We start from the raw sequence: 27,544 nt of genomic DNA, 5'->3' as shown, positions 1-27,544 counted from the left end.
TTTGGAAAGTAATTTGATATGTCTTATAAAATTAACAACACATATGTCTTGTGAGCCAGTAAATCCACTTCTAAATTATATACAGAAGTGTATGCACATTTGTACAAAGAGTTGTATATAAAGGATTTTCACAGCAACATTATTTGTAATTACCCCAAATGTCCTTTAGTAGTAAAAGGAGTAAGTTGTACTATAGTCTTGCAGTGGAATACTATACAGCAGTGAAAATGGCAAGTTCCAAAAGAATCTCACAAACATAAAATTTAAAAGCTAGCTACAAAAGAGCATGTACTATATGAGTCACCTTATATAAAGCTCAAAATCAGACATAACTAAAGTATAGTGTTGAAAGTCAAGATGGTGGTTTGCTTTTAGTGGGGAAAGGATTAATAATTATAAGTAGAGATTTTGAAATGTTATAATGTTTTCTTTCTTAACTCTGGAGATAGTTACATAGATATATCCTTTGTGATAATTAACTGAACTAAGTATAACTTTTGCACTTAAAAAGTACCTTTCCTAGTCCAAGATTATTTAAAAAAACAAAAACAAAAACAAAACAAAACAAAAAACACCTCAAACTGTCAAGGATCTGTAATCGCAGGAGTCATGGATAGAAAGTGGCAATGTCTTCAGGGGCCTTTTAACATGAGGACGGAGTTAACTTCCAAATACCATATTTACATAATACCAAATGTACCACATGTGTTCAGCGGCTTCACCATAATAGCCTTTTTTACTTTGACCAAATTACCTCATCAAGATTTGTTCTTAAGTTTTGTTTTCTTTTATTTTCATAAATGTAGCTGAGCATTGAAATTTCACAGAATTCGGTTCCTGACAAGATTAGATAGTAATATGACATTAATCACCATTTGACCCTATTCTATGCCTTATTCAATCTCCATCCCACCAAAAGCTTGTTTTTTGGGATGGGGGTTATCAGATGGTAGCATTTTTCAGGCATTTCGAATTTTGCCACTTCACTGGTGAAAGATGCTATTCTTTCGTGTTTGTGCCTTAGGAGGAGGTGGAGCTCAGGAGGCGAATCTATGCACACTGACCTTTGTTTCTATCTGACGGAGCAGATGTAGGAATTAATCACTGTCATTCCTGGATGCTGTGGCTGCAGCTGTCCCCCACTGCTTTTCTGCCTCTGATAGATTTATTAGTGTATTTTGTTTGCTAGAAAACATGCCTCAGCACAGAAGAACTGGCAAATTAGAGAAGCTTATCTATGAATATAATTTTCTAGGAACATGTTTTATCTGCACCTATATACTCTGAACTCTTTAAAAGAAAAAGAGAAAAGAAAAACAAGCTGGTAATACTGTTTATGGAACACCCAACAATTATTTCCCATTCTGAGAAATTTCACCTTAGACCTCTGTCCTGCAATTTCAAAGAACTGTCTTCTAACCTTTATACTCTTCTTTTTGCAACCCCCACCCCTACCCCTTAACTCCCAACACTTAGTTTAGTACCACTCCGAGAATCTGGGCATACTTTGACTCTAGGCACACGAAAATAAGTGGTTTTCTTTTTTTCATTTTTTTTAAAAGACTTCATTTGTTTATGACAGAGATAGTGAGAGAGGAAACACAAGCAGAGGGAGCTGGAGAGGGAAAAGGAGGCTCCCCACTGAGCAGGGAGCCCGATATGGGGCTCAATATGGGGCTCGATCCCAGGACACTGGGATCATGACTTGAGCCAAAGGCAGACACATAATGAGTGAGCCACCTAGGCTCCTCAAAAATAAGTATTTAAAATTAATACTAAACTCATTTTATTGCAGACCCCACTGCAACCTTCAGAACATAATTAATACTCTCTACACTCCAAGCATCCCTGCTACATAGGTATCTCTGCAGCCTCACCAAATCTAACCCCTGACGTGATTGACACCGGCCGGGATGGAAATCAAAGTAGCCCCACCTTTTGGGTATTGGGAATTACCTCTAAAATCCAGTATAAATGTCCGGGGCCTGGTCTATCTGTTTTCATTTCACCCCCTTCTCTCTGTCAAGTCAGCATGCTCCGGGGCGGAAGTTTTCAGGGAGCAGCCAGTGCCTGTTAGGAGTCTGTTCCTTTCTGGTGGCCCACTGCCTGCCAGAGTCCAAGACCTCAGCCTTAGATATGTACCTTACTTGTGCCTCTTTGATACCAACCCCTCCCTCCCTGGGACTTCTGCTTACTTTCTGCACTCTCTGATCCTGCTAGGTTCTCTCCCAAAATTTACTCCTTTGTTGACTTTTCCTCTGAATAATCAGGTTTTAGACATCCTTGCATGTTCAATCCCTATATTACTAGAACTTTCTTTTATGCTCTTAGCATCTGGTTTATGTATCTTAATCTTGATCTTAATCTTGATCTTGGTTTATGTATCTTAATCTTGATCTTATGTATCTTAATCTATGAGTCTGCATAGATCCCTGAATTCAAACTCCTCTGGCATAACCTTTCAGCCACCATTTGAGCCGTCAATTCTGACGAGCTTTCTTTTCTGGTAGTGATACCAATGCCTTATTAAGAGAAGACAGGTTAATCCTCTAGATGTCAATCTTAGTGATTGGGCCCACCTCTCAGAAAAAGAGAAACAAGTAAACCACGTGTATCTGTCAACAGTTGAATGGATAAACAAAACATGTTATATACATAAAATGGAATATTATTCAGCCTTAAAAAGGAAGGAAATTCCAACACATGCTACAGCATGGATGGACCTTAAGGACTTTATACTAGGTGAAATAAGCCAATCACAAATGACAAATACCATATGAATCCACTTATATAAAGTATCTGGCATATCAAACTCAAAGAAATAGAAAATAGAATGGTGGTTGCCAGGGGCTGAGGTGGTTGCCAGAGAGAAATGGGGAATTAGTGTTTAATGGGTACAGAGTTTCAGTTAATGTTCAGTTAATTGTGGTTTAATGGGTATAGAGTTTCTGTTTTACAAAATGAAAAAATTCTGGAGATTGGTTGCACAATAACATGGATATATTTAATACTAATGAAATGTATACTTAAAAATGGTTAAGATGGTCATTTTTATGATATTTTATTATATGTAATTTTACTGCATTTTACCACAGTTAACATTTTGTTTAATTTTAAAGAAAAAGAAACAAAAACTCCTATTAGAAACAACTCATTTGGGTCAAATAATCTATTATAGAGCCATTTCCTTAAAGCCATTTTTTATTGCTTGCACCATCTCTTAAGAGATAATGATCATTCTTAAATTATTGCCTTCTTAAAACTTGTTACTTTATTTTTCATGTCCCAGATTTGTTTATCTAAATCTCTGATATCCTCTCTTTCAAGTATTCCAAGATTTCATTCTATCATACTCAACATCTCTTACTGATTTCGTAGGTTTTGTTCACATCTCCATTGGCCTTCCCCTTTTCAGGCTGCAGAATGGTCTGTCCTCATTCAGTAAAGGCCCTGCCATTCCAGATTTCCTTCTCTAGAATTTATTTATATTCCTCATATAACCAAATCCAGATGTTTCATTCTGGTACAGTATGAGACTTTACCCTGGACTTTAAATTCTCAGAATAAAGGGGAGGAGGTGGCCTAGTTCTATGTGAGACTTAACGACAAACAATAGTACAATAGAAATGTTATTGGCAAAGGGAGTCTTATTCAAATCCCTATGGGTAAGACTCTCTTAGATACAGAAGATAATTATAGGAATATACACTTTCTCTTTTTCTTTTGAGATACAATTCACATACCATGAAGTTCACATTTTTAAAGTATATAATTCAGTAGTTTTTAGTATATTCACAAGGATGGGCAGTCATCAGAACCAGCTAATTCCAGACCACTCATTATTCCAAAAAAGAAATCTCAGACCCATTAGCAATCTCTCTCTCCATTCCTTCCTCCCTGCAAGCCTCTGGCAACTACTGGTCTACTTTCTGCCTGTAGATTTGCCTAATCTAGACAATACATATAATTGGAATTATACAACATGTGGTTCTTGGTGTCTGGCTTCTTTCATGTAACATTATCTTAGCATAATGATTACAAGGTTCATCCTTAGGGGAAGTACTTCATTTTTATGGCTGAATAATGTTCTGTTAAGTGGGTATTCCATAGTTTGGTTTTTTATTCATCAGTTGATAGATACTTGGTCGTTTTCACTTTTTTGACCATTATGGATAATACATTGCTATGAACATTCATGAACAAATTTTTGTGTGTACATGTGTTGTTCTTTTTTTTAAATTTATTTTTTAGTTTCAGCATAACAGTATTCATTATTTTTGTGCCACACCCAGTGCTCCCTGCAATCCATGTATTGTTCTTTATCTTGGGTATACATACCTAGAGGTGGAACTGTTGGGTTATAATATATTTATATATGTGCTGAACTGTTATCCAAAGTGACTATATCTTTTTACAATCTCACCAACAATGTATGAGGGTTTAAATTTCTGCACATAGTTGTCAACACTTACTATTATCTGTCCTTTTTTTTGTCACCATCTTAATGGATATAAGTGGTTTTATGGTTTTGATTTTACTCAAATCATTGTGGTTTGGGTTTGCATTTCCCTGATGGCTAATAATATTGAGCATCTTTTCATGTACTTATTGGCCATTTGTATATCTTCTTTGGAAAAATTCTTATTCAAATACTTTGACGATTTTTAAACTTAGATTATTTATCTTTGGAATATACTTAAACCAGTGATTTATCAAAGCTGGTTCACAATAGAATCTGATCAGGAAGTTTTAAAAAATTCTAATACCTATGCTTCACCCTAGGCCAGTTATATCAAATATCAATTGGTAGAACACCAGCAGCATTTTTTTTTTTAATTCTCCAGGTGATTCTGTTTGGGAATCAGTGTTATATACTGGATGACCAAGCTGATGATACTGATACAGATATGTTAATGTCTGGGTGCCTGGGTGGCCAGGTTGTTAAGTGTCTGCCTTCAGCTCAGCTCATGATCTCAGGGTCCTGGGATCAGGTCCTGGGATTGAGCCCCGTGTCAGGCTCCTGACTGAGCAGGGAGTCCACTTCTCCCTCTCTATTTGCCTCTCTCCTGCTCATTCTCTCTCTCTCTCTCTCTCTGTCTCTGTATCTCTCTGTCTCAAATGAATAAATAAAAAATCTTAAAAAAAAAAAAAGAAAGAAATGTTAAAGGCTTAGAAATTATGCCAGGTATTATAAATTGAAATAAATGTGAGTTGTAAAAAGCCTAATCAGGTCAACAGGTAGAGGTGAGCCTTTTAATAAGAATTTAAAATAGGATTTTTTCTATAACAGGAAGTTTAAAACCAATGACAGAGAAAATATCCTGGCTGTGTTTCTTGCTACTGACTAGGACTTGATCTTAGGAGGTAACCATGGGTGAGCCAATAAATGTGACTAATCATGACACAATTAAATCCATAAGCCCAGAAAATTTATCTCAACTATTCAGGGTTCAAAAGGAAACTATGGCAAAATGTGGGTATTAACTAGGAGAAAATTGAAATTTAGGCTTTTGAAAGTCAGAAGGAGATTGGAGCCTATTTTAAGAGACTTTATTAGAAGTATAGGGAAAAAGTAACTGAGAATAAAAAAGAAAAAAAAATCCAAGCACTTAAAAATGTGACAGTCACAGTGAAGGGAAAATGACATCTCTCAAAGAATGTATAAAGCTCCCCAGAGGAAAGCAGGGAGCCCACAGAGTTTGTCAGGTTAGGTATGAAATAGGAAAAAAGACTTTGAGAAGCACCTTTGAAGCCAGTCCAAAATACATAAAGGGATTATTTAAATGGATTAAAAGGGAGAAGCTAGAATAACAGTGGAATCTTCTGCTGCTAATAGTAGGGCACAGGGAGTGGTCAGAGACCAAAAGACAATAAGACTAAACTAATTATGTGCCTCTGAATTTATTGAGAAAGATACCAAAGTGATGACCACAGTGAAATTGCCCCTTACGAATAGATCAGAAGAAGCTGATCAACTAGTTCTCTGTGTTTTGCGTATTTCAAGTCAGGTAGACAAACAAATACTGACAAGTTGCTGGAAATTGTTGGTGTTCCTCTTGAGATTTTTGAAGTCCTCTAGAAGAAATTTTTCCCTTGGTCATGCCTCTTCCTTCTCTTACCACCAAGAGATCCGGCCACCTCCACTTCCTCATCTCCATTCATTCCTCAACCCATGCTCTGATTTCACTGAAATGACCCCTTGCTCAGGTCATTAAATTAAGTGATCTCTTTCTAGACTTCATTTAGCCTCGGGCCATATAACACTTAACCTCCTCTGTTCCTCCTTTCTGAAACCTTCTTTTTCCTTAACTTTACATACACGAATGTCCTGACTTACCTCTCTGCTTCTTGACAGCTGCTTTGACTGGCCCCCGCACTCTTGCCTCCCCGTTTAATGTTGATACCACCCTGAGCTCCAGCCTACATTCACTTTTTATGCTATACCCCTCCCCTGATCTTAATCCCTCTTGCAACATATCCCCAAGCCCTGCCTCTTTCAAGTCCCATTTTTCTAACTTTACAGTTGATACTTTAAGATGGACGTTCCTTAGTATATTCAGATTCAGTGACCAAAAACCAGACTCAAATCTTTCCACGAATCTTGCTCTACCTCTGTGTAGTTCCAATCTCAGTTAATAGCACTACCATCTATCCGCTCTTCATTCTGAATTCCTTTGTCTCCCTACACATCCAGTTAGTCACCAAGTCTTAGATATTATCTTCTCAAATGTCAGCCTGTCTTCTGCTGCCCATCTCCATTGCCCAGGGTAACCCTGTCCTCCTTTCCATCTGCGTTATTGCGGTAGCCCCCTTGCTGGTCTAGCCCATTTCTAAGTTAGCTACTGCTCTTTTGCCAGCATTTTTTCCACAAACATAGACTTGGTTTTCAAACATAGACTTCTACTGCTTATACAATGCCGTAGATAAGCATTTAGGATCTTTTGTAATCTGGCCCTAATGTACAATTTCTACTTATTTCCTTTAAAGGAGGTTGTGTTTTCATGATACAAGGTACCAGCTGTTTCTTAAACAACCACTGCTTTAATCACCATACCTTCGTTTATGCCCTTCCTTGTTTCATGACTCATTTTTCACTTCACAAACTCCTCTTTATCCTTTAAGACAAATTCTTATCCATCAAAATGGGGGCCCTGGGCCATCCTTATCAAAATCATCTGGATACTTGTTAAAAATACAAATTCTTGGGCACCTGGGTGGTTCAGTCTGTTAAGCGTCTGCCTTCAGCTCAGGTCATGATCCAAGAGTCCTGGGATGATTCCCACATTGGGCTCCTTGCTCAGCAGGGAGTCTGCTTCTCCCTCTGAACCTCCCTGCCTGTGCTCACTCGTGCACCTCTCTCTGTCTCTCCTGTCTCTCTCTCTCTCTCTCACTTTTTCTCTGAAATAAATAAATAAAATCTTTTTTAAAAAAGTACAAATTCTTGGGGTCCTTACCCTCAACCCTACTGAATCTGAAACTCTAGAGGATGATGACCAGATTTGTATTTTAACAAGCTCTTCAGGTGGTTCTTATCAATTCTAAAATCTAAAAACCACTGTTCTAAGGGCATTCCTTTATCAATGCCTACAGTACTTTATATATACCTATATTTCTTACTACATTATTTCATAATCATAGTTACCTATACACTTACTCATCTCCTCTGCTACAAACTGAGTCTGCAAAGTCAAATACAATATTTTGTGTATTTCCCATCACCTGCCACAAGGTCTGGCACATAGGAGATGCTTGATAAGAATTCAGAGCCTAGGGGTACCTGGGTGGCTCAGTGGGTTGAAGCCTCTGCCTTCAGCTGGGATTGAGCCCTGCATCAGGCTCCCTGTTCAGCCTGGAGCCTGCTTCCTTCCCTCTATCTCTGCCTGCCTCTCTGCCTACGTGTGATCTCTGTCTGTCAAATAAATAAATAAAAACTTAAAAAAAAAAAGAGTTCAGAGCCTAAAACACACCCATTCCCTCCAGGATTTGGTCCAGTTAGAGTACATACAAACACACAGAATTGGATAATCAAATGATATTTTTACTCTTAAAGGCATACATGTGTCACACAAGCCAAAAGCACATATACCAACAGTACCAAGTGTCAGCAAGGATGCAGGGAAACTGGATGTCTCATACATTGCTGGTGGTTATGTAAAATGGTACTATTACCTCAGCCATCAAAAAAGAATGAATTCTTGCAATTTGCAAAGACATGGATGGAACTAGAGGGTATTATGCTAAGCAAAATAAGTCAGTCAGAGAAAGACAAATACCATGATTTTACTTATATGTGGAATTTAAGAAGCAAAACAAATGAGCACAGGGGAAGGGAAGGAAAAATAAAATAAGAGAAAAACAGAGAGGGAAGCAAACTATAAGAGTCTCTGGAACTGTAGGAAACTGAGGGTTGGTGGAGGGAGGTGGGTGGGGAATGGGGTAACTGGGTGTTAGCTATTAAGGAGGGCACTTGTGATGAGCACTGGGTGTTATATCCGACTGATGAATCACTAAATTCTACCCCTGAAACTAATGTTAACATAGTTAAGTATGTTAACTAACTACAATTTATTTATTTATAAATTTTATTTATTTATTTTAGAGAGAGACAGTGAGAGAGAGCATGAGAGGGGAGAAGGTCAGAGGGAGAAGCAGACTCCCTGTGGAACAGGGAGCCTGATGCAGGACTCCATCCCAGGTCTCTGGGATCATGACCTGAGCTGAAGGCAGTCGCTTAACCAACTGAGCCACCAGGTGCCCACTAACTACAATTTTAAATAAAATCTTGAAAGGAAAAAAAAAATAGTACTATTACTTTGGAAAACAGTTTGGCATATTGGTATAAAATCAAACATATGTTCCCTGTGTAATTCAGGAATATTGCTTCTGAGTATTTACTCCTAAAAAACTGAAAACACAAAAATAAATGTTTACAGCAGCTTTATTTTTAATAATCAAAAAATAGAAACAACCCAAACATCTTTTAGCATGTGAATGGATCAACAAACTGTGGTGCATTCATATAATGGAACTCTACCCAAAAATAAAATGGGACAAGCTATTAATACATTGCAACAACTTGTGTGAATCTCAAGGGTATTATGCTGAATAAAAGCAGTTTCAAGAGGTTACACACTGTATGATTCTACTTACATTGTATTCTCAAGAGATGAATTAATAGTGATAAAGAACAGATGAGAGGTTGCCAGAGGTTGTAGCTGGGGGGAGGGTGTGACTAAAAAGAAAAGTCTGAGGGTAGTTTTGTTTGCACGATGAAACACTTAAGAAAACTGATTAAGGTGCTATGTGCATTAATCTGTATGTATGGTGAATTTCATAGAGCTACACACACACACACACACACACACACACACAAAGAGCACATGTAAAAACTGGTGAAATTCAAAATGAGCCTATACTTTAGTTAATACTATTGCACCACTGTCAAGTTTCCTGGTTTGGATAATATAATCTAGTTATGTAAGATGTTGTCTTTGGAGGAAGCTGGGTTAAAGATCAAGCTGTTTTGCAACTGCTTGTGAGTCTCAGATAATTTCAAAATAAAAAGTTTTTTGAAGAAAAGAAAGCACAGAGATTGCAAGTGAAAGCCAAATTAGAAAGCGCTCCTTGACGTGAAGCTAAAATGGGGCCTGGGAAAGGAGGAGGGCTCATTGCCTGGTAGACCTGGGGAAGGAGAAGAGAAGAGGGGAGATTCCTGCTTTGGAGACCTTCTGGTAGAACTTGACCTAGGTCTGTTCACCTCTCTTCCGTCAGAGTGCTCACCCCTGCTCACCTGGGGGAGTGGGTCCCAAGGTGAAGAGGGAAGTGAAAGTTTCCTCCTCAGAAGTTTCCCACAATCCGAGAGAGGGAGGAAAACCTTTCCTCAGTAGGCCTCTGTGGGAAAGCAGAGAGAGGGGGATAAGGGTTACTCCTTAACAATGTTTACAAAAGGTTAAGTGTGTCAACAGTGAAAGAACCCAGGCTCTGGGCTCAAACTCCACCTCAAATCCCAGCCCCATCTCTAACTAGGCATGTGACTCAATTGACTTATTGAACTTTGCTGAATTTCATATCCCTATTTGAAAGTATGGATAATGACGCTATGTATCTCGGAATGCTGTGAAGATTGCATTAGATAGTGTATGTGGAACCCTTAGCAACCCCTCCTTAGCAAATATTAAATATATAATCGATGTTGGCTACTCTTTTTAATATTATTCCATGTTATTGTCAATATTCTAAGAAATAGAAAAAAACATACATTCAAATGATTCTGACTGCAATATAATTTTTTTATGATTTAGAGGTACTTCAAGATCCTTCTGTACTTCAAGCTTATCATAAAATCAGCATTTAGTCCCTAGATGTGTAAATTCAGACAATTTAACTTAAAATTAACAGTTGCTACTTTCTATCACAGGCCTCTTATGCGCTTTCATTTTAGATACATTTTCTCTGATTTTTAGTACTGGAGAGAATAAATATTATTTTTCCCATCTTTATTTTATTTTTTTTAAGATTTTATTTATTTATTTGTTTGTTTTTCAGAGAGAGAGAGACAGAGTGCACATACAAGCAGGGGAAGCATCAGGCAGAGGGAGAAGCAGGCTCCTGGCTGAGCAAGGAGCCCAATGTTGGACTCGATCCCAGAATCCTGGGATCATGACCTGAGCCAAAGGCAGATGCTTAATGGACTAAGCCCCCAGGCACCCCTATTTTTCCCATTTTTATATAAAGAAACCACCTCAGCATGGTTGGGTAAATCACCCACCATAAACAGCTAGTCAGTCTAGTCAGTCTGATGTCAGAGCCCATGCTTTTCCTACTACATCATCTTAACCTCAGTGTTAATCCACAAAAGCTGCTTCAACTCACAGGTTATCTCACAATTATTCCTTTCACATCAGATTACAGGACAGAACACACAACTCCTGTTACAGCCTAGTGCAGACCCTTCCAGGCCCTGCTGGGGCCAAGACCTGGAGATTCTAGGCAATGATGGAAACCAAGAGCCCAAAGCCTGTTGTGGCAAGAATGCAATCTGGGTTTCCAGCCAGTAGGTAAAGTCAGGAACCATGAAGGGAGCCCTGACAATGTCCAAGGTCCAGGCCAGCACTCAGAATTGGAAAGAGCAAGCAAAGCCCAACAGAAGGCACTTCAGAGGGCTCAGGATTTCCTCTCTGTCCACTTGACAATAGATGCCAGCTAACAAAGCCTTTGAGGGGCCTCAACCCTTGGCCTACCACCAGTGCTACTGCTGGACATTAGAAATCAGGGTCAAGAAGACCTCTAGCAGAAGTCCATTATCAGAAGGATGGTCACCAGGTCCCAGGTGACCATGGCAACATACAGGGGAAGTGAAAGCACACTGGAGGGAACCAGGAGTCAGGGCATCTTCATTAGCTGTCCCTTTGTGGTCCCTTTCTGGCTATAAAATTGCCATACACAGTCCCTTCATCATAAAATGAGAGGGTCAGTCCCAGTCCCTGATTTAAGTGGTATTCCTCTTGACCCTCAGACTCCAATTCTGTCCTTGGCAATTCCTAGGGCAGAGTTGGGGAGAACAAGCAGTTTGTGCCTTCCTAGTGGTCTCCCTTCTATCTCTTGTAAATACTGAAGCCTGCTAACTTTAATGATTTATCCAGGATAACAAACAGTTTCCACTAGATTCAGGGCCCTGTGTCAGGTGCTAATGAGCAAAGCTAGGTAAAACCCAGTCCCAGCGTCAAGGATTCCCAGATTCTGGCCCAGCAGGGAGTGATGCCCGCAGCCCTAGTTGCTAGGATTCCTCTCAGACTCACCAAGGCCCCAAGTTCTCCCACCACAATCCTGAGGACCAGAAAGAAGGGGAAGGAGAGGAAGGAAACCTTCCCAACATGGCTGGCAGATCCTCTGTGCCTCAGAGACTTTGATGAACATGTCATGTGGTAGACAATAAATAATATTCTGGTTACAACTGACTCCATGGGATCGGATGTTTCATGGGGCAAATGTGCTATGCTTTATGCTCTACTTAAAATCAGGGCATTTGCTGTGCCCTTTGGGAAATGCTACATGTCTTCTGGTAGCTAGGGACTGCTCAAGGCCTGCTCCCACAGCTAAGGGGAGAAAGGAAGCTGAAATCATTGCCTCATAAATTATAACAACACACTCTAGGGTCTGATGTTATATGAGAGGAAAGGATTTTCGTGTTTCTAGGGGATTCCCCCCGGCATTTAAAACATTTAAAATATTGCATGAGACATGACAGAAATATATTTAGAAACTTATTCTTTTTAAACTGATGTGGAATGTGGCCATAATACTCCTAATTAAAGCCATACAAGCTCCTTTCTGGTAAGGGTACCCTTTTCGGCTTTTCCCTCTGCCGCCTCTCATCACCAGCTTATTTTGATTCTATCAGTATGTTTTTTCACTACTGTCCTAAACATGAGCTGATAAAATGAAGTAATGGTCATTTGGTCTTCCATCTAAATTTCCACATTTCAGCTTTAAAAATATTTGCAGGAATGAATTCTTTTAAAATGATCCTTTGGCCTATTTATATAGTCTAGGAAAACTATATATTCTGAAATTTGTACTCTGGAAATTTCTATGCATATTCACATATAAATATTTATAACGAGCATACATTCATATACATAGATTTTATTAACTGGCCCTGTGATACTGAGAAAACAACTGCTAATATTAAATTAAAATTTTATTCTATTCTAAAAGAAAAAAGGCAGAATTAGAAAATTGCCTTTGCAGTGAAAAAGTTAGAAACCAGGGAGGTGGTATCCAAATGAGCTGAGGATAGAAATTATACCTCATTTGCCTTCCTATCTCCAGTTCTTAATACTTTAACAAATAGATATCTAGGAATTGTTGAATTAATGTTTGACACAAGAAGATCATTAAAAAGATAGTAACTAATAAAGCATTGAAATACTGAGTTCATCTGCTAAAGGGGAACTTGGGGCCAGGATCGTTAGCACGTTTTCTTTTGCACTTAATAGCTGAATGTTTGTGTGATTAATGGATGGATCGACTGATTGATTGATTAAGATGTAAATTCTAAAGCATCTCTGATGACCAGGTCAGCCTGTGGACGCTGCATATGGTAGAGAAGCAGAAATACGAAGTGTGACTGGCTTATTAACAAGCCAGCAGTAGGGAAAAAAACTTGCCTCTGCCATAAGTTGAGAAGGAGAGCGCTGGAAAGGAAAGTAGACGTCATCAAGTCCAACCACCACTAATCCCCTAGCTATCCTGCAGGCAGAATGTCTTTGTTCTTCCAGTTCATCTCCAGCTCCAGCAGCTGCAGCCGTGCACTGACAGAACAGCGGTAGGAGCCTGCTCTCTCCATGTAAAAGAAAGCTATGCAAGTACTTACAACTACAGGAAAGCAGGCAAATTTAGAGAAGCCCGGCCCACCCTGAACATAAAGCAGGACTGTGTTTTAGCTCGCTACAGAACATAATTTAGTAGCTGCAAGGATGTATAGAATAGGCGTGCATTGTAGCCTAGCTGCAAGCAGCAAATCAGTCCAAGATCAGCAGATTTTCTGAAGTCAGGGAATGGATGCATGTTGTTAACCTCTGAGCAGATGTCGGCTGAGACTGTAATCTGTGTGGTCCTGAAGATGAGGACTCATCCATCAACTGCTTGACAAGGGCTGTCATCATATCACTGGGCCTCCACAGCCCTCGACACATGATGTAAGAGACATCTTGGACAAAAGCATTTCCTGGGGGAATTCTCCAGGAAGAATTCAGCCAATGGAAAGGAATCTTTCAAGTGGCCTGATTTCATTGGAGACAAGTAAACACATATGTGTGTGTGTGCATATATGAATATACACATCCCCAAGATGCTGCAGTTTCCTAGAAACAAAGAGAAGCTTCACCAGCATTCTGTTAGGATTCTTTCTTTCACTTATTTTTAGACTCCCCCAACACCATGCTGAGTGGGGAAGCAAAGGAGTGGATCATCTGAATGACAAGGCTTTTCAGTGACAGTTTGGGGTATGGAGAAGATTTGTCAAAACCCAGTGTCTGGGCACCTGGGTGGCTCAGAGGGTTAAGCCTCTGCTTTCAGCTCAGGTCATGGTCTCAGGGTCCTGGGGTGGAGCCCCGCGTCTAGCTCTCTGCTCGGCAAGGAGCCTGTTTCTCCCTTTCTCTCTGCCTGCCTCTCTGCGTACTTGTGATCTCTCTCTGTGTGTCAAATAAATAAATAAAATACCAGTGTCTATGGAAAGCCACAGTATCCAAAATAATCTTGGCCCTTTCATGTTCAATAATGCCAGGAAGATCTCAGCCATTCCAGGCGAGGGCTTCCTAAAGTTCTTACCATAACATAGAATTACCCTTTTTGTCTTAACACACAGACATTGAACCAACTTTTGACTTTCCCTCTCACTGTCAGAGAGCTCTACTGCTTTAGAGCCATTTGGAATCCTTTGGAAAGGGTGAGAGCCTCATCCTTCTGCCTAACAGAGGAGAGCATTGCCAAAGAAAAATGAAATTAGCGAAGAAAACAAAGAAAAGAGGAAGTGATGGGTCTTTCATATTTTTAATGAATTCATTGATTCACTCATTCATTCATTCAACAAATGGTCATGAAACACATGCCATTTTGTAAGGACTGTGCTAGGAGCTGAGATACAGATGAATAAGAAAGAGCCTGGCTTTTGAGGAGTAGAAACTGTCCAGTGAGACAAATATAAAAAGCTGGTAATATAACGTGACAATTGTACTAATGCACATATACTCTTATAAAGCCATAGAGGAAGGCACCAAAGCTGGACTGAGGACATCATCCAAACAGATACACGCTCTTATTTCTTTGAAGTCGATGAAGTGGGTCACCCACAAAGAAAATGTGAAACATATCTCATAGAACAAATAAAAAGATTAATTGGTGGTACAGTAAGCCCTAGCTCATTCGTTAATTTTGGTGGCAACAGTCTGCAAGGCTATAAAATTTTCTCCCCTGGCATTCTGCTGCTTGGATATAAAGGCAGACAATGGATTGAAATTTTTTTTTAAGATTTTATTTATTTATTTGACAGAGATCACAAGTAGGCAGAGAGGCAGGCAGAGAGAGAGGAGGAAGCAGGCTCCCTGCTGAGCAGAGAGCCCGATACGGGACTCGATCCCAGGACCCTGAGATCACGACCTGAGCCGAAGGCAGCGGCTTAACCCACTGAGCCACCCAGGCACCCCAATGGATTGAAATTTTGATGGGAGTTTTGTCAGGCACATGCAGCAAAAGAGCTTGTTTGGAAAAGGAAGTGGGTGTTGCTGAGAGAACAGTTCAGATGGCCAACCAGAGGTGTCACGTTGGGTACAGAAAGGAAGAGAGACTGACAGACTGTGAGGAAGCTGAAGAGCCAGGGAACTGGAGGTCTGCAGGCTGTCAATGAACAAGTATGTTAGAAGTGAGCATATGAGAGGGCTGGAGTATAGGGGACTTATTCATTCATTCATGAAGTGCTTTCTTTCTTTCTTTATTTTTTTTTAAAGATTTTATTTAGTTATTTGAGATAAGGAGAGAGAGAGAGAGAGAGAACAAAAGCAGCAGAGACAGCAGAGGGAGAGAGACAAGCAGACTCCCTGCTGAGCACAGAGCCCATTGTGGGGCTTGATCCCAGGACCGTGAGATCACCACCTGAGCTGAAGTCAGACACTTAACCATCCAGGCACCCCTTTACTGAGTGCTTTCAGTATCCTAGGTAATGTTCTAGTGCTGGGAGTAGATCATGAACAATTCTGATTGGGAGAAGATAATAAACAATAAATCTATAAATTGTGTAATACCTTAGAAAGTTATAAGTGCTGTGGTGGGGTGGAGATAGAATAGAACAGGGTAAGAAGGATTTGGAATTCTGAGAAAGAGTATGATTTTAAATGGGGTCGTAGCCCTGATTGAGAGGGTAACTTTTGAACAAGGACATAAAAGGACAGAGGGAATGAGCCATGCAAATACATGATTTAGAATATTCTAGACAGGGAGAACAGCCACTTCAAATTCTTGAAGTGTGTGAGTGCCTGGTGTTTTCAAGGAATAGCAAGGAGGCCTGTGTGGAGTGGAGTGGGCAAGAGGAAGAAGTAGGAAATAAGATAGAGAGCTAACGAGGGCCAAATATAAAAGCCTTATACACTCTGGTAAAGACTGAGTTTTCCTCTAAGTGAAACAGAAAGGCATTGCAGGCTTCTGAACAAAGAAGTGACATGATCTGATTTACCCTTAATGGATTGCTATGACTGCTATGTTGAAAATAGACTTAGGAAGGGTCTAGAATAGAAGCAGGGAGACCAGTTAGGAGGCTATTATAATAATGCAATTGAGAAATGCAAAGTCAGACTTTGATCAGGGTGGTGGCATCAGAGGTGGTTAAGTAGTGGTTTGGATGTATTTCAAGAATAGAGTCAAAAGTATTTCATGACAGATGGGATGTGGGTGGTGAGCAAGGGTCAAGGAGGGCTTCAAGATTTCTGGCCCAACTCAACAGAAAGATGGAATTCCCATTATCTGAACTGGGGAAGAATGTGAGAAGAACAGGTGTGGGGAGAAGACTAAGAGTTCAATTTTAGATGCATTGAGATCAAAGAGGGGAATATTGGTCTTCAAAATTTATGAAGAAAAATCATTCTGAATAATTATAACAGACAAGATGGGATCCTGGGGATGTGTATCTAGAAGAAGAATAAAGTGAAGTCATCATGATAAAAGAATTTGGAACCCTGGAGGTGAAAAGGTTAATGAAGTTTCCCAGGATGGTCTCCTAGAGTGTTGGCCCAGACAGGAGAGGAAGGAACAGGGCCAAGCTGCTCTCACCATTATGTTACAGAATTAGAATATATATGGTTAGAAGTCACATAAGTATATATGTATATATATATTGCTTTGAGGTGTGCAGAATTTGAATTGGGTTTAGAAATTGAACCTAAAACATTAGAAATAAGCAAAGTAGCAAAATGATCACTATGTGCTGAAACACACGAAACAACTTTATGATAAAGTTATTTGGAACATATGTAGCTGAGGTAGATTTGTAATCCCCCTGTAGCATGGATCAAAAACAGTGGATTGAAAAAGAAATTCAGTTGACTCTAACAATTTAATCTTAAGTGTTTTATTAAAAATCTTTTTAGAAAGACATTCATACTTGGTTTTAGATAAGTTTAAAGCTTAGTGACCCACATATAACATTTCAGAAACCATGACTCTGTGACGTTTGAAAAAACTTTTCTAATAGCCACAAGAAGTGCCCTCAACCCTATTTACAAGCCATGTTCCCAAATTCAGTTCACCAGAATTAAGAAGAAACAATAGGATGACCAGTCAGTCCTCCATAGCAAGTATAATAAACTTCGAAGTTCAGAAACCTGTGTTTGATAAACTTTTAAAACATCATACCTGTGAGCTGATGGATGTCATATAAGCATCAGAATTCATTAAAGACTTTTGAAATGATAATTCAGGTTTATACAGGTTCTACAGATATAGATGGATATTTATCTATTTATATTGAGATGTACTTGAGAATAGAAAAATCAAGAAAGCTCATCTTACATTGCCAATGAATAAATGAAGAGAAAAATATGAGATAGCTATATAATCCTTAAAAAAAAAACACCTTGTTTCTGAGTGCTAGTAACCCAGTCCAAGCCCTTACCTCTTTATAATTGCAACATAGGTAATTTTGTTGGGACCGAATATTTATAATTAAGTATATAATATTGAAATCTTCTTGCTTTGTGGAAATTATGTGTTTGTGGTTGATTAGAATATTCAGCATGTGTAGATTTCATCTTTAATTCAACAGAAATATGTAAGTGACATTGGTGGTTGAACTCCTATTAAACTAGGAAAGACATTCCCCAGACATACATAATTCATCTGCTGAATAGGAGATGATTCACTTTTCAGTGACTTCACAGGTGTTAACTTCACCAAACAAAATAGGTAAATCATCTTCCATTCATTTTTTTCTGATGCAACTTTTAAGTAAAATTTTTTATGAAAAATATAAAAATAAACTTATGTAAGTCCACAACATGTCCATTTAGAAAATGAATTTGTATCAACTTCTGAGGTGTGAAGACCATGTAATATATATTTTATTAAAAATAACTAAGCTGACCCTGAAACAAATAATATGTTATATGTTAATAAGAAACAATAATTAAAATTTTTAAAAAATAACTAAACTGAATTCCTCCTAACTAAATCAAGAGAGGGAGAAAGTTTAAATCAGGGTTGCATGCAGTACTGAATAACACAAAGAAGATCTGATTGTAGAGTGATGTTCAAATAAAAGGGCCCCAGAGAGGAATTAAGAAAGAAACTTACCCATCAGTGATCTGGACAGCACAGACGTGAGGCTGTGAACTCGGGCAGCTGCTTGTCAGGGAGGTCATCATCAGCTATTCATGGCTCATGCTTGTGCGTAGTCATGGGGAAGAACAGCCTGAGTTATTTGTCCTGCAAGATCTACCCAGTGGTTTTTCCACTGCGCAAGCTTCTGACTGCACCAAGTAGCCAGTCCCAGATCAGCAGTGTCCCTTTTCTAAGCAGTGTCAGCACTGGTCTATCTAAGGTATTACTTTACTTAACAAATGTATTGTGAAGCTGCTGGTTCACACTGTTCTTACTTCGGCAATCAGTATTAACCCCATAATTCTCCTTCTTACGAGAAGAGACAAACTAGTGAAGATTACTCTCGCTCAGTCACAATTTGAAGACTTGCTGACTGAGGAGATGGATGAATGAGTGGATAGGGAGGATGGGGCTAGATTTTAAATTTAGATACAGGAGACTTTAAGTAAACAAAATTGATCTGTATACAGGCAGTTCTCTTCTAAGTGATGAGATAGTATTTTAAGAAATTAAGTCTGAAAGTAATATACAGAAGTATTAGGACAGGAAAAACACTGGTGTTACAGAGGGTTAGAGGTTACATCAAAAATCTAAAAATTCGTAGTTTTGCATTACCTTAGTTTTCAAAGAATTTTGCCACACACCTCATTTGATCTTTGCAATAATCTGTGGGATGGCTAGGAAAGATAACATTATTTGCACAGATGAGGAAACAGGAACCTAGAGTGGTTAAGTGACTTGCCCAGAGTCCCGCACTTGTGATTGGCAGAGCCAGGCTACTCATCTGTCACACCTGACTCCACTTCCATTGCTCCTAACTTCATTGTATCCTGGATGCATGCAGTAGCAGGAATGGAGAGTAAGAGACAACTCGGAGAGATTTCAAAATAACAAGTGAAAGAAACTGGCAATTGATTGGGTATAGGTGATAAACAGGAGAGGTAGGGCACCTGGGTGGTACAGTTGGTTGAACGATGACTCTTGGTTTCAGCTCAGGTCGTGATCTCATGGGTCATAAGATCAAGCCCCAGGTCAGGCTCTCCACTCAGTGGGGAGTCTGCTTGAGGATTCTCTCCTTATGCCCTCTCGCTCACACATGCGTGCACTCTCTCTAAAACAAATAAATCTTTTAAAAAGAAAAAAAAAAAAAAGAGGGGCACCTGGGTGGCTCAGTGGCTTAAGCTGCTGCCTTCGGCTCAGGTCATGATCCCAGAGTCCTGGGATCGAGTCCTGCATCGGGCTCTCTGCTCAGTAGGGAGACTGCTTTCCTCTCTCTCTCTCTCTCTCTGCCTGCCTCTCTGCCTGCTTGTGATCCCTCTCTGCCAAATAAATAAATAAAATCTTAAAAAAAAAAAAAAGGGAAAGAAAAGAAACAGGAGAGAAAAAAGTGATTCGTGGGCTTTTAAAGTCTGAAGATGGTGAGATTAACATTATCATTAGCTAATGTTGGCTACCTGCTTACTCTGTGCCAGGCCCTGTGCCACCCACTTTGCTATATTACGTCCCTGAGTCCTTACAACTCTGTCAGTGGGAGAGGGAGGTATTATTGTTATCCCCTTTTTATAAGGGGAATCCATAAAACTTGTTCTCATTTTTAGAGGGAAAAAAAGAAAAATCAAGGTTTTTGCTCCAAGACAATGTAAACCTCAGCTGGATTTACTGGCCAACCTTATCTGTACCTGGGGCCTGAGTCCCAGGACAATGACTTGGTATTTTTGTGTGTGTGGACGTAATTATGCTGCCAGCCACAAAGTAATCAAAGCTGGGCCATTGTTGGTTATCATGTTTGCAAGTCTAACACTGCCAAACTGTTTAATGCCTCTGAGTACTTTGACTGTCATTGAAGTAGGCTGCACTTAGTAACTGGTTTTGCCTTGGCTCTCAACTTTAAAGTGGTCAGCCAGGTAATCCAGGTACATAGATAAGAATGCTTTCATCCTCAGTTACTATTTTAAAATGAAAATATAACTAAGTATAATTATGAAGTGTCTATTAATATAAACATTGAATTTATGTAGAATACACTATTTAGACTAAAACTCTTAAATCCAATGACATTTCTTAATTGTTATCAGTCACTGTCTAGAGTAAGCCTGGTTTTCCCCTTAAGTTAACCAATTCGTACGTTTTTACCTTGTCCTGAGCCTCCGTTGGTGCCCAGGGTCTGTCTGACACCCTGATTGTCCACACTTCCCTCTAATCTTTAAATTATTCTGTAAACTAATTTAAAACTATTTGACCAAAAAAAAAAAAAAGCCGATTAAGGAATGTTATTGTATTTAAGTTTTAGTCTAAATAGTATAATTTAAAATTTAAATAAATTTAATATTTATGTTTATAGTCCCTTGATAATTATTAGTAGTCACTTGATAAATCCCTTTCAATGCTTGCTTCCTTTTTCTCTTTTGGTCAAGCAGAGAAAAGAAAAACAATTTTACATTTCAAATAGAGTAAATTGTGAAAAAAAAAATCACAAAGACTTTCCAAATAGCAGTTTACCTTACAGCTCATTTCTAAGGGCTCCAAACTGTATCTCTTTAGGTATCTACCTGCTAGTTATTTACTCACTAGGCTGCATATAGTTGTCTCTTAGCAACCATAAATTTCATGGAAAAGTCCTAACTCTTCTCTGATACCACCTGTTTTTTAGAAGTTGGCCTTTTTTTTTTTTTAAGGCTTAGAGTTATATAAGCAAGAAATGCCAGAATTTAGTTCTTTTTAAAAATAAATTTAAATCCTAACAATTTTTTACAGGGCTATAAAGTGTTTTCTTCCCAGTGGCCCTTCACTCTGAGGTTACATTGGAGATTATACTTGTGGGGAACTTCTGTTTACTTCCACAGCAAAGGGTCATGACTATAAGTGTCTTTCTTCTTGATTCACTTTAGGATTGTGAAGATGTCCAGTCCCAATCTGAATATTGTGACCTTACTTGGCAGTTGTCTGACTTACAGTAGTGTTTACCTCTTTGGAATTCAAGATCGAGATGCTTTAGTGGGAGGCTCAATGGAAACTCTCATTCAGGTAGGTTAAATCTTAAGTTTTTGTTTTGAACAAAATGTCCAACTTTTGATTTTTTTTTTTTCAAATCAGCATCTCCTATAGGTGGTGGTTATCTTTATCCTTGGAATGGGCACTCTCAAAGGTGATCACTGAAATGCTTACTGCAGTCCACATCCTGTCTCTTGCCCTGTGTGGACTGAGGCTTTGCAGATCAGAATGTGGAGAACAACAAAAGTCTATCTCATGCCTCTTGCTTCTTTCCTTTTCCCTCTGTAGATAAGACTCTCCATGCTGTGCATTGGGACCTCCCTTGTATTTGGCCCTATTCTGGGGAAGAGCTGGCGACTCTACAAGGTGTTTACCCAGAGGGTCCCGGACAAGAGAGTGGTGAGTAGGCAGCAGTTACATACCAGTGCTTAATTGCAAACAGCAGGTTTATTATTGATTATAAGCTGGAGAAGTTTGTGTTGGATTACTAGGTAGGCCCTTTTATGGCAATCTGAATTTCCTACTCCTCATTTCAAACCTTGGAGTAGTGTGGTCTCCTAAGTCTCCAAGCCTGGAAAGCTATGTGCCAGTGCTCTTGGGAGATAGGACTTTGAATGTATTTCTGCTTCATATGTACCCCAGGCCCTGGTACTTCTGGTACCATGTTAACTGGCCAGCATCTAGAACCAGTGTGAGAGAGAACAAGATGCCCAGAGAGATTGTTTCTTGGCATAAATATGAGCTGAAAGTGGAGTGAGGGACAGTGATTACAGAGAAGCTGTAGCAAGTAAGCAATTATTTCCTTTACTGGAGCCCAGTTCTTTTCCATGTGGAAGACCATTTTCTGCACTAGGAAGGATGGGCCTGAGCAGTGAACAAAGAAGAGGACATCCATTCACCAGATAGAATCAACCCTAGAAGCTCTGTGGCAGCCAGATCACCTATATCCCCGACATCAGATGTCATCCTGACCACATTTCCCCATTTTATCAGGTTCCTTGCCCAAACCTCAAAGTTCATTCATCAAACTCTTTGGCAATAGGTCCTAGCCAGACCCAATATATCACTCAATAGGAGTTTACTTCTCTGGAATGATTTTTTTTTCAAATATTAGTCATTATTCAGTGAATATTCATAATAAGCTCAGCTGTGAGTAACCATGATGAAAAAAAAACTGACTAAAGGACAAGAAGTTTATCTATCCTTCTATAACACAGATTTCTTTACAAAAAAATGGTTTTATTGGGGTGCCTGGGTGGCTCAGTGCGTTAAGCCTGTGCCTTGGGCTCAGGTCATGATCTCAAGGTCCTGGGATCGAGCCCTGCATCGGACTCTTGGCTCAGTGGGGAGCCCACTTCCCCCTCTCTTTCCGCCTGTCTCTCTGCCTACTGTGATTGCTGTCTATCAAATAAATAAATAAAATCTTTTTTAAAAAATGGTTTTATTGAGGCATAAGTGACATGCAATGAATTGCACATATTTTAAAGTGCATGATTTGACAACTTTTGACATAGGTACAAATCCATGAATCATGGTATAAATCTGCATAAGTTTCTTCAAGAATCTTTGTTATCTCCATCTCCTGTCCAATCCTTACATCCATTCCTATTCCCAGACAACCACTGATACACTTTCTGTCACTAAGGATTTGTTTACATTTTCCAGAATTTTAAATAAATGGAATCATATAGTATGTACTCTTTAAAAAAAAAAAAAAAAGATTTATTTATTTATTTAAGAGAACAAGAGTACGAGCATGCCAGGGAAGGGGCAGAAGGAGAGGGAGAGAGAGAATCTCAAGCAGACTGCCCACTGAGAACATAGCCAGGATGTGGGGCTCAATCCCACAGCCCTGAGATCATGACCTGAACCAAAATCCAAGGGCAGACACCCAACTGAATGAGCCACCCATGCACCCCTATGCTCTTTTTTTTTAACCTGTCTTCTTTCACTTGGCATAATTATTTTAAGATTCATATGTGTTGTTGGATGCATCAGTGGTTCTTTTTTTGTTATTGGTGAGTAATATTCCAAAGTGTAGACATACAGTTTGTTATCCATTCATCTGTTGATGGATGTTTGGGTTTGTTTCCATTTTAGGGCTATTAAAAGTAAAATCGCTATGAAAATTGATGTATGAGTCTTTGTAGTAGGTATATGCTTTCATTTCTTTTGGATAAAAACCTAAGAGTATAATGGGTGGATCATGTGGTTAAGTGTCTGTTTAACTTTTTAAGAAATTGGCTTTCTCCCAGAATGGTTGTACCTTATTACATTCCCCCCAGAAATGTATGAGAGTCCCTCTCCTCTATATCCTTGCCAACATTTGACTTGGTTGTTCTTTGTAGTCATTCTAATAGAGGTTTATAATAGTATCTCATTGTGTTTTAATTTACATTTCCTTAGTGTGATTTTTTCACATAGTTATTTGCTATCCATATGTCTTCTTTGGTGAAGTATCTTTTACCCATTTTTTAAAAATTTAGTTGTTTTTTTTCTTACTGTTGAGTTTTGAGAGTTCTTTTTTTATTCTGGATAAGCCCATCAGCAGATATATATGATTTGCAAAGACTTTCTTCCAATTTATGTCTTTCTTTTCATTCACGTAAGTGTATCTTTCAAAAGGGAAGGCATTTCTAATTTTGATGATGTTCCAATTACCAATTTGTTCTTTTATGGATCATGTTTGTATCAATCTAAGAAACTTTTGCTTAATCCAAGGCCTCAAAAGTTTTCTCCTGTGCTTACTTGCAGAAGTTTTAGAGTTTTCATTTTTTACATTTGGGCATATGATCCATTTTGAGTTAATCTTAGAATAAATATGATATGATTTATGGATCAAAGTTAATTTTTCACATATTAATATACAGTTGTTCCAGCTCCATTTATTGAGAAGTCTGTCCTCTTCACTGAATTACTTTTTACCTTTGTTGAAAATCAGTTGTCCATAGATATGTGGATCTATTTTTGGATCCAATTCTGTCTCAGTGATGTATTTGTTTATTTTGACAACAATACCATAATATCTGGATTATTGTTGCTTTATATAAAATCTCGAGTCAGGGAGTGTTAGTTCTCCAACTTTGTCCTTCTCTTTCAATATTGTTTTGACTAATCTAAGTCCTTTGAATCTGCATATGAATTTTTGAGTCAGCTTCCCAATTTCTGCAAATTTCTTCTGAAATTTTGACAAGAATGTGTTGACTCTATAGATCAAATTGTGGAGAACTGACTTCTTAACAATGTTGTATCTTTTAACCCATGAATACAGTATATATCTTCATTTACTTAGGTCTTTTCTAATTGTATAGTTTTCAGTGGAGATCCTTTATAACTTCTATCAGATTTATTCCCAATTATTTAATTTTTATGCTATTGTATGTTATTGTTCTTTATTTTACTTTCTGATTTTTTGTTGTTAATATATGGAAATATAATTGATTTTCATATGCTGATCTTGTATGTTGTAACCTTGTTAAACTACTTATTGTAGAAACATCAGATCTTTTTTGTACATCCAGCAGATTTTCTGCATAGATGATCATATTATCTGTGGATAAAGAGTTTCTTTCCAATTTTCTGTATGACAGCCCTGTCTAGAAACACTAGTACAATGTTCAATACAAATGCTGAGCACAGACATCCTTGAATTTTTTTTGACCTTAGAGGGAGAGCATTCAGTATTTCAAAACTAAGTATGTTAGTTATAGTCATATTATAGATATCCTTTACCTAGTTAGGGAAATTCTCCTCACTTCCCATTTTGCTGAGGATTTTATTAAAGAATTGATGTTGGGTTCTGTCAAATATTTTTTCTGTGTCTATTAATCATATTTCTTTTTCTTTTTTAGTTTGTTCATATGGTAGAATTACATTAAATGATTTTAGGATCTCAAACTAACACCATTTTCCAAACTCCACTTCACTTGGACATGATGTATTATCCTCTTCTTTTATTGTTGGACTCCTTTTCATAAGATTGTGTTTATAATGTGTATACTCATGGAATACTCATGTGTATACTCAAGGAATATTGTTCTATAGCTTTCTTTTCTTATGAAATCTTTTTCTAGTTTTCATATAGCATAATGCCAGCATTATAGAGTGAATTAGGAAGTATTCCCTCTTCTTCAGTTTCTGGAAGTGTTTGTGAACATTTCTATAATTGGCATCCACTTACAGTGTAAGTATCTCATGATTGTATGTTTCCATTTCCTCATCTCCTGATCTTTGTGTTGTTTTCACTTCTACATATAAACCCACCAGAATTGTTACTCATTTTTGTTTAAACAGTTATCTTTTTTAAAATAATTTTTTTATTTTTTTGTAAACATATAATGTATTAGTAGCCCCAGGAGTACAGGTCTATGATAAACAGTTATCTTTTAAAGATATTTAAATAATTAAAATCAATGTGTATTTTTCCACGAAGGTAATATTCCTTGTATAGATCCATATTTTCATCTGATATCATTTTCCTTTTGCTTTAAAGATATTAACATTCTCATGCAGGTGTGCTAATGCTGAATTCTTCCAGCTTTTGTTTATCTGAAAAAGTCTTTATTTCCCCTTTGTTTCTGAAAGCTACTTTTGCTGGATATAGAATTACAGGTTGAGGCTTTCTTTTCTTCTTTTAGTACCTTGAAGTTTTCATTCTGCGGTCTTCTCACGTGGCCTTCTCTGATAAGAAATTTGACGTTATCCTTGTCTTTGTTCCTCTACAGATAATGTGCCTTTTTGCTGGTTGATTTGAAGATTTTCTTATTATCATTGGTTTTAAGCAGTTTGGTAAAGCAACTGATGACTGATGCATTTTTATCTTACAGACACCGTGAATCCTGCAACTAGTTACTCCCTCTTCTTTTCAATGGTCATCAAAAACTCAGATCCACATTTCTCCCTCAATTCATGAGGGCTGTGTACTCTCTTCTTCAGACCTTTCATCCTAATTCTCCTGGTTTTTTTCTTTTCCTTGATTTTTTTCAACTTTTCATCCTTTCATAGTATATATTTTTTAATTTTATTTCCGTAGTTACAAAAGTAACACAGCCTCTTTCTATTAAGTCAAATGATTTATATATGTATAAAGAAAATGCTAGTAATCTCTCTTCCACCACCCTCATCTTTCAATCTCACCCTCCAAGTTAATGGTTTTTAACAGTTTTATGTGAAAACATTAATATCTCTATATGCTCATTATGCACATATCTAGAAATAATAGTGTGTTCATTTTATAAGACTCCTTAATCCTTTGTGCGAAAAGGCAGGATATGGGACAGATAAACAAATAAAAACATTTAGTGGTAATGGTGATGACATGGACATAGATAGACACCATTGCACATCTGTAGTATGTGTTTCATCTTTGATGGCTGGATGTGAAGCCCCTTGGGAGGGCTGACCCTGGAACCTCAGCGTACTCTAGGCCCTGTGTCATTTAGCCAGCAAGCCAAGGAAATGTATGGCCCTGACTCTTTTGCAGATAATCAAAGACCTGCAGCTACTGGGGTTAGTGGCAGCCCTGGTGATAGCTGATGTGATCCTGCTTGTGACGTGGGTGCTGACTGATCCCATCCAGTGCCTCCAGATTCTCGGTGTCAGTATGACGGTGAGGGGCCCAGTCCCTTGATAATCTACTTTCCGAACTGGGAGGATAGGCTTCTGTGGGTACACTGAGGTCATTCTCCCAGCAGTACTCATTCTGTGTTCATTCTCCCAACAAGAAGATAAATGACCCAAAAAGCATGGAGAGTCGGGAGCTGTGGCTGTGGTGAGTGCCTTGCCCCTTGTCTGCAAAGAGTGCTACCACAGCCACTGCCCCTGCTCCACGTGTCTTCCAACAGCATCTACTGAGATGTCGGAACATGAGAACTGCCCAGCAGTTATCTCTGCTTTCACATGATCAACAATGAGAACTTTCAACCACAGGAAGTTGACTTCCCCTAGTTATTGAGAAGTATAAGTGGTATTTTCAGGTGGTCAGTGGTATTTAGAGTCAGTCAGCCCTCCTTCAAATTCCACTTACCAGCCATGTGACCTTGGGAAAGTCATTTAAACCTCTTGAAGTATCTGTTTCCTCATAGGTAAAGTGATGATGATAGTATTTCTTATTTCCTAGGGCTGTGGCTTAGATGAAGGGAAACAACACAGGGAAAGGGCTCAACTGTGCCTAGTACATAAGTTAAGA

The 27,544-nt window shown here is 38.5% G+C and overlaps 1 protein-coding gene across 1 annotated transcript in view; it reads left to right on the top strand.

The window, feature by feature from the left end:
• The window catches only part of GPR156 (G protein-coupled receptor 156), a 60,457-nt gene that overhangs the window by 15,755 nt on the left and 17,158 nt on the right, over positions 1-27,544 (top strand). Inside the window, exons 3-5 of the mRNA XM_044251460.1 lie at positions 21,255-21,390; positions 21,646-21,756; positions 26,840-26,965. Coding sequence (XP_044107395.1) covers positions 21,255-21,390; positions 21,646-21,756; positions 26,840-26,965 — 373 coding nt within the window. The remainder of the gene's footprint in view (positions 1-21,254; positions 21,391-21,645; positions 21,757-26,839; positions 26,966-27,544) is intronic.

This window comes from Neovison vison, chromosome 6 (assembly GCF_020171115.1).
Source record: "Neovison vison isolate M4711 chromosome 6, ASM_NN_V1, whole genome shotgun sequence".
Classification (NCBI taxonomy): domain Eukaryota; kingdom Metazoa; phylum Chordata; class Mammalia; order Carnivora; family Mustelidae; genus Neogale; species Neogale vison.
Note: the sequence above shows the minus strand (reverse complement) of the source record. Positions and strands in the feature narration are given on the sequence as shown.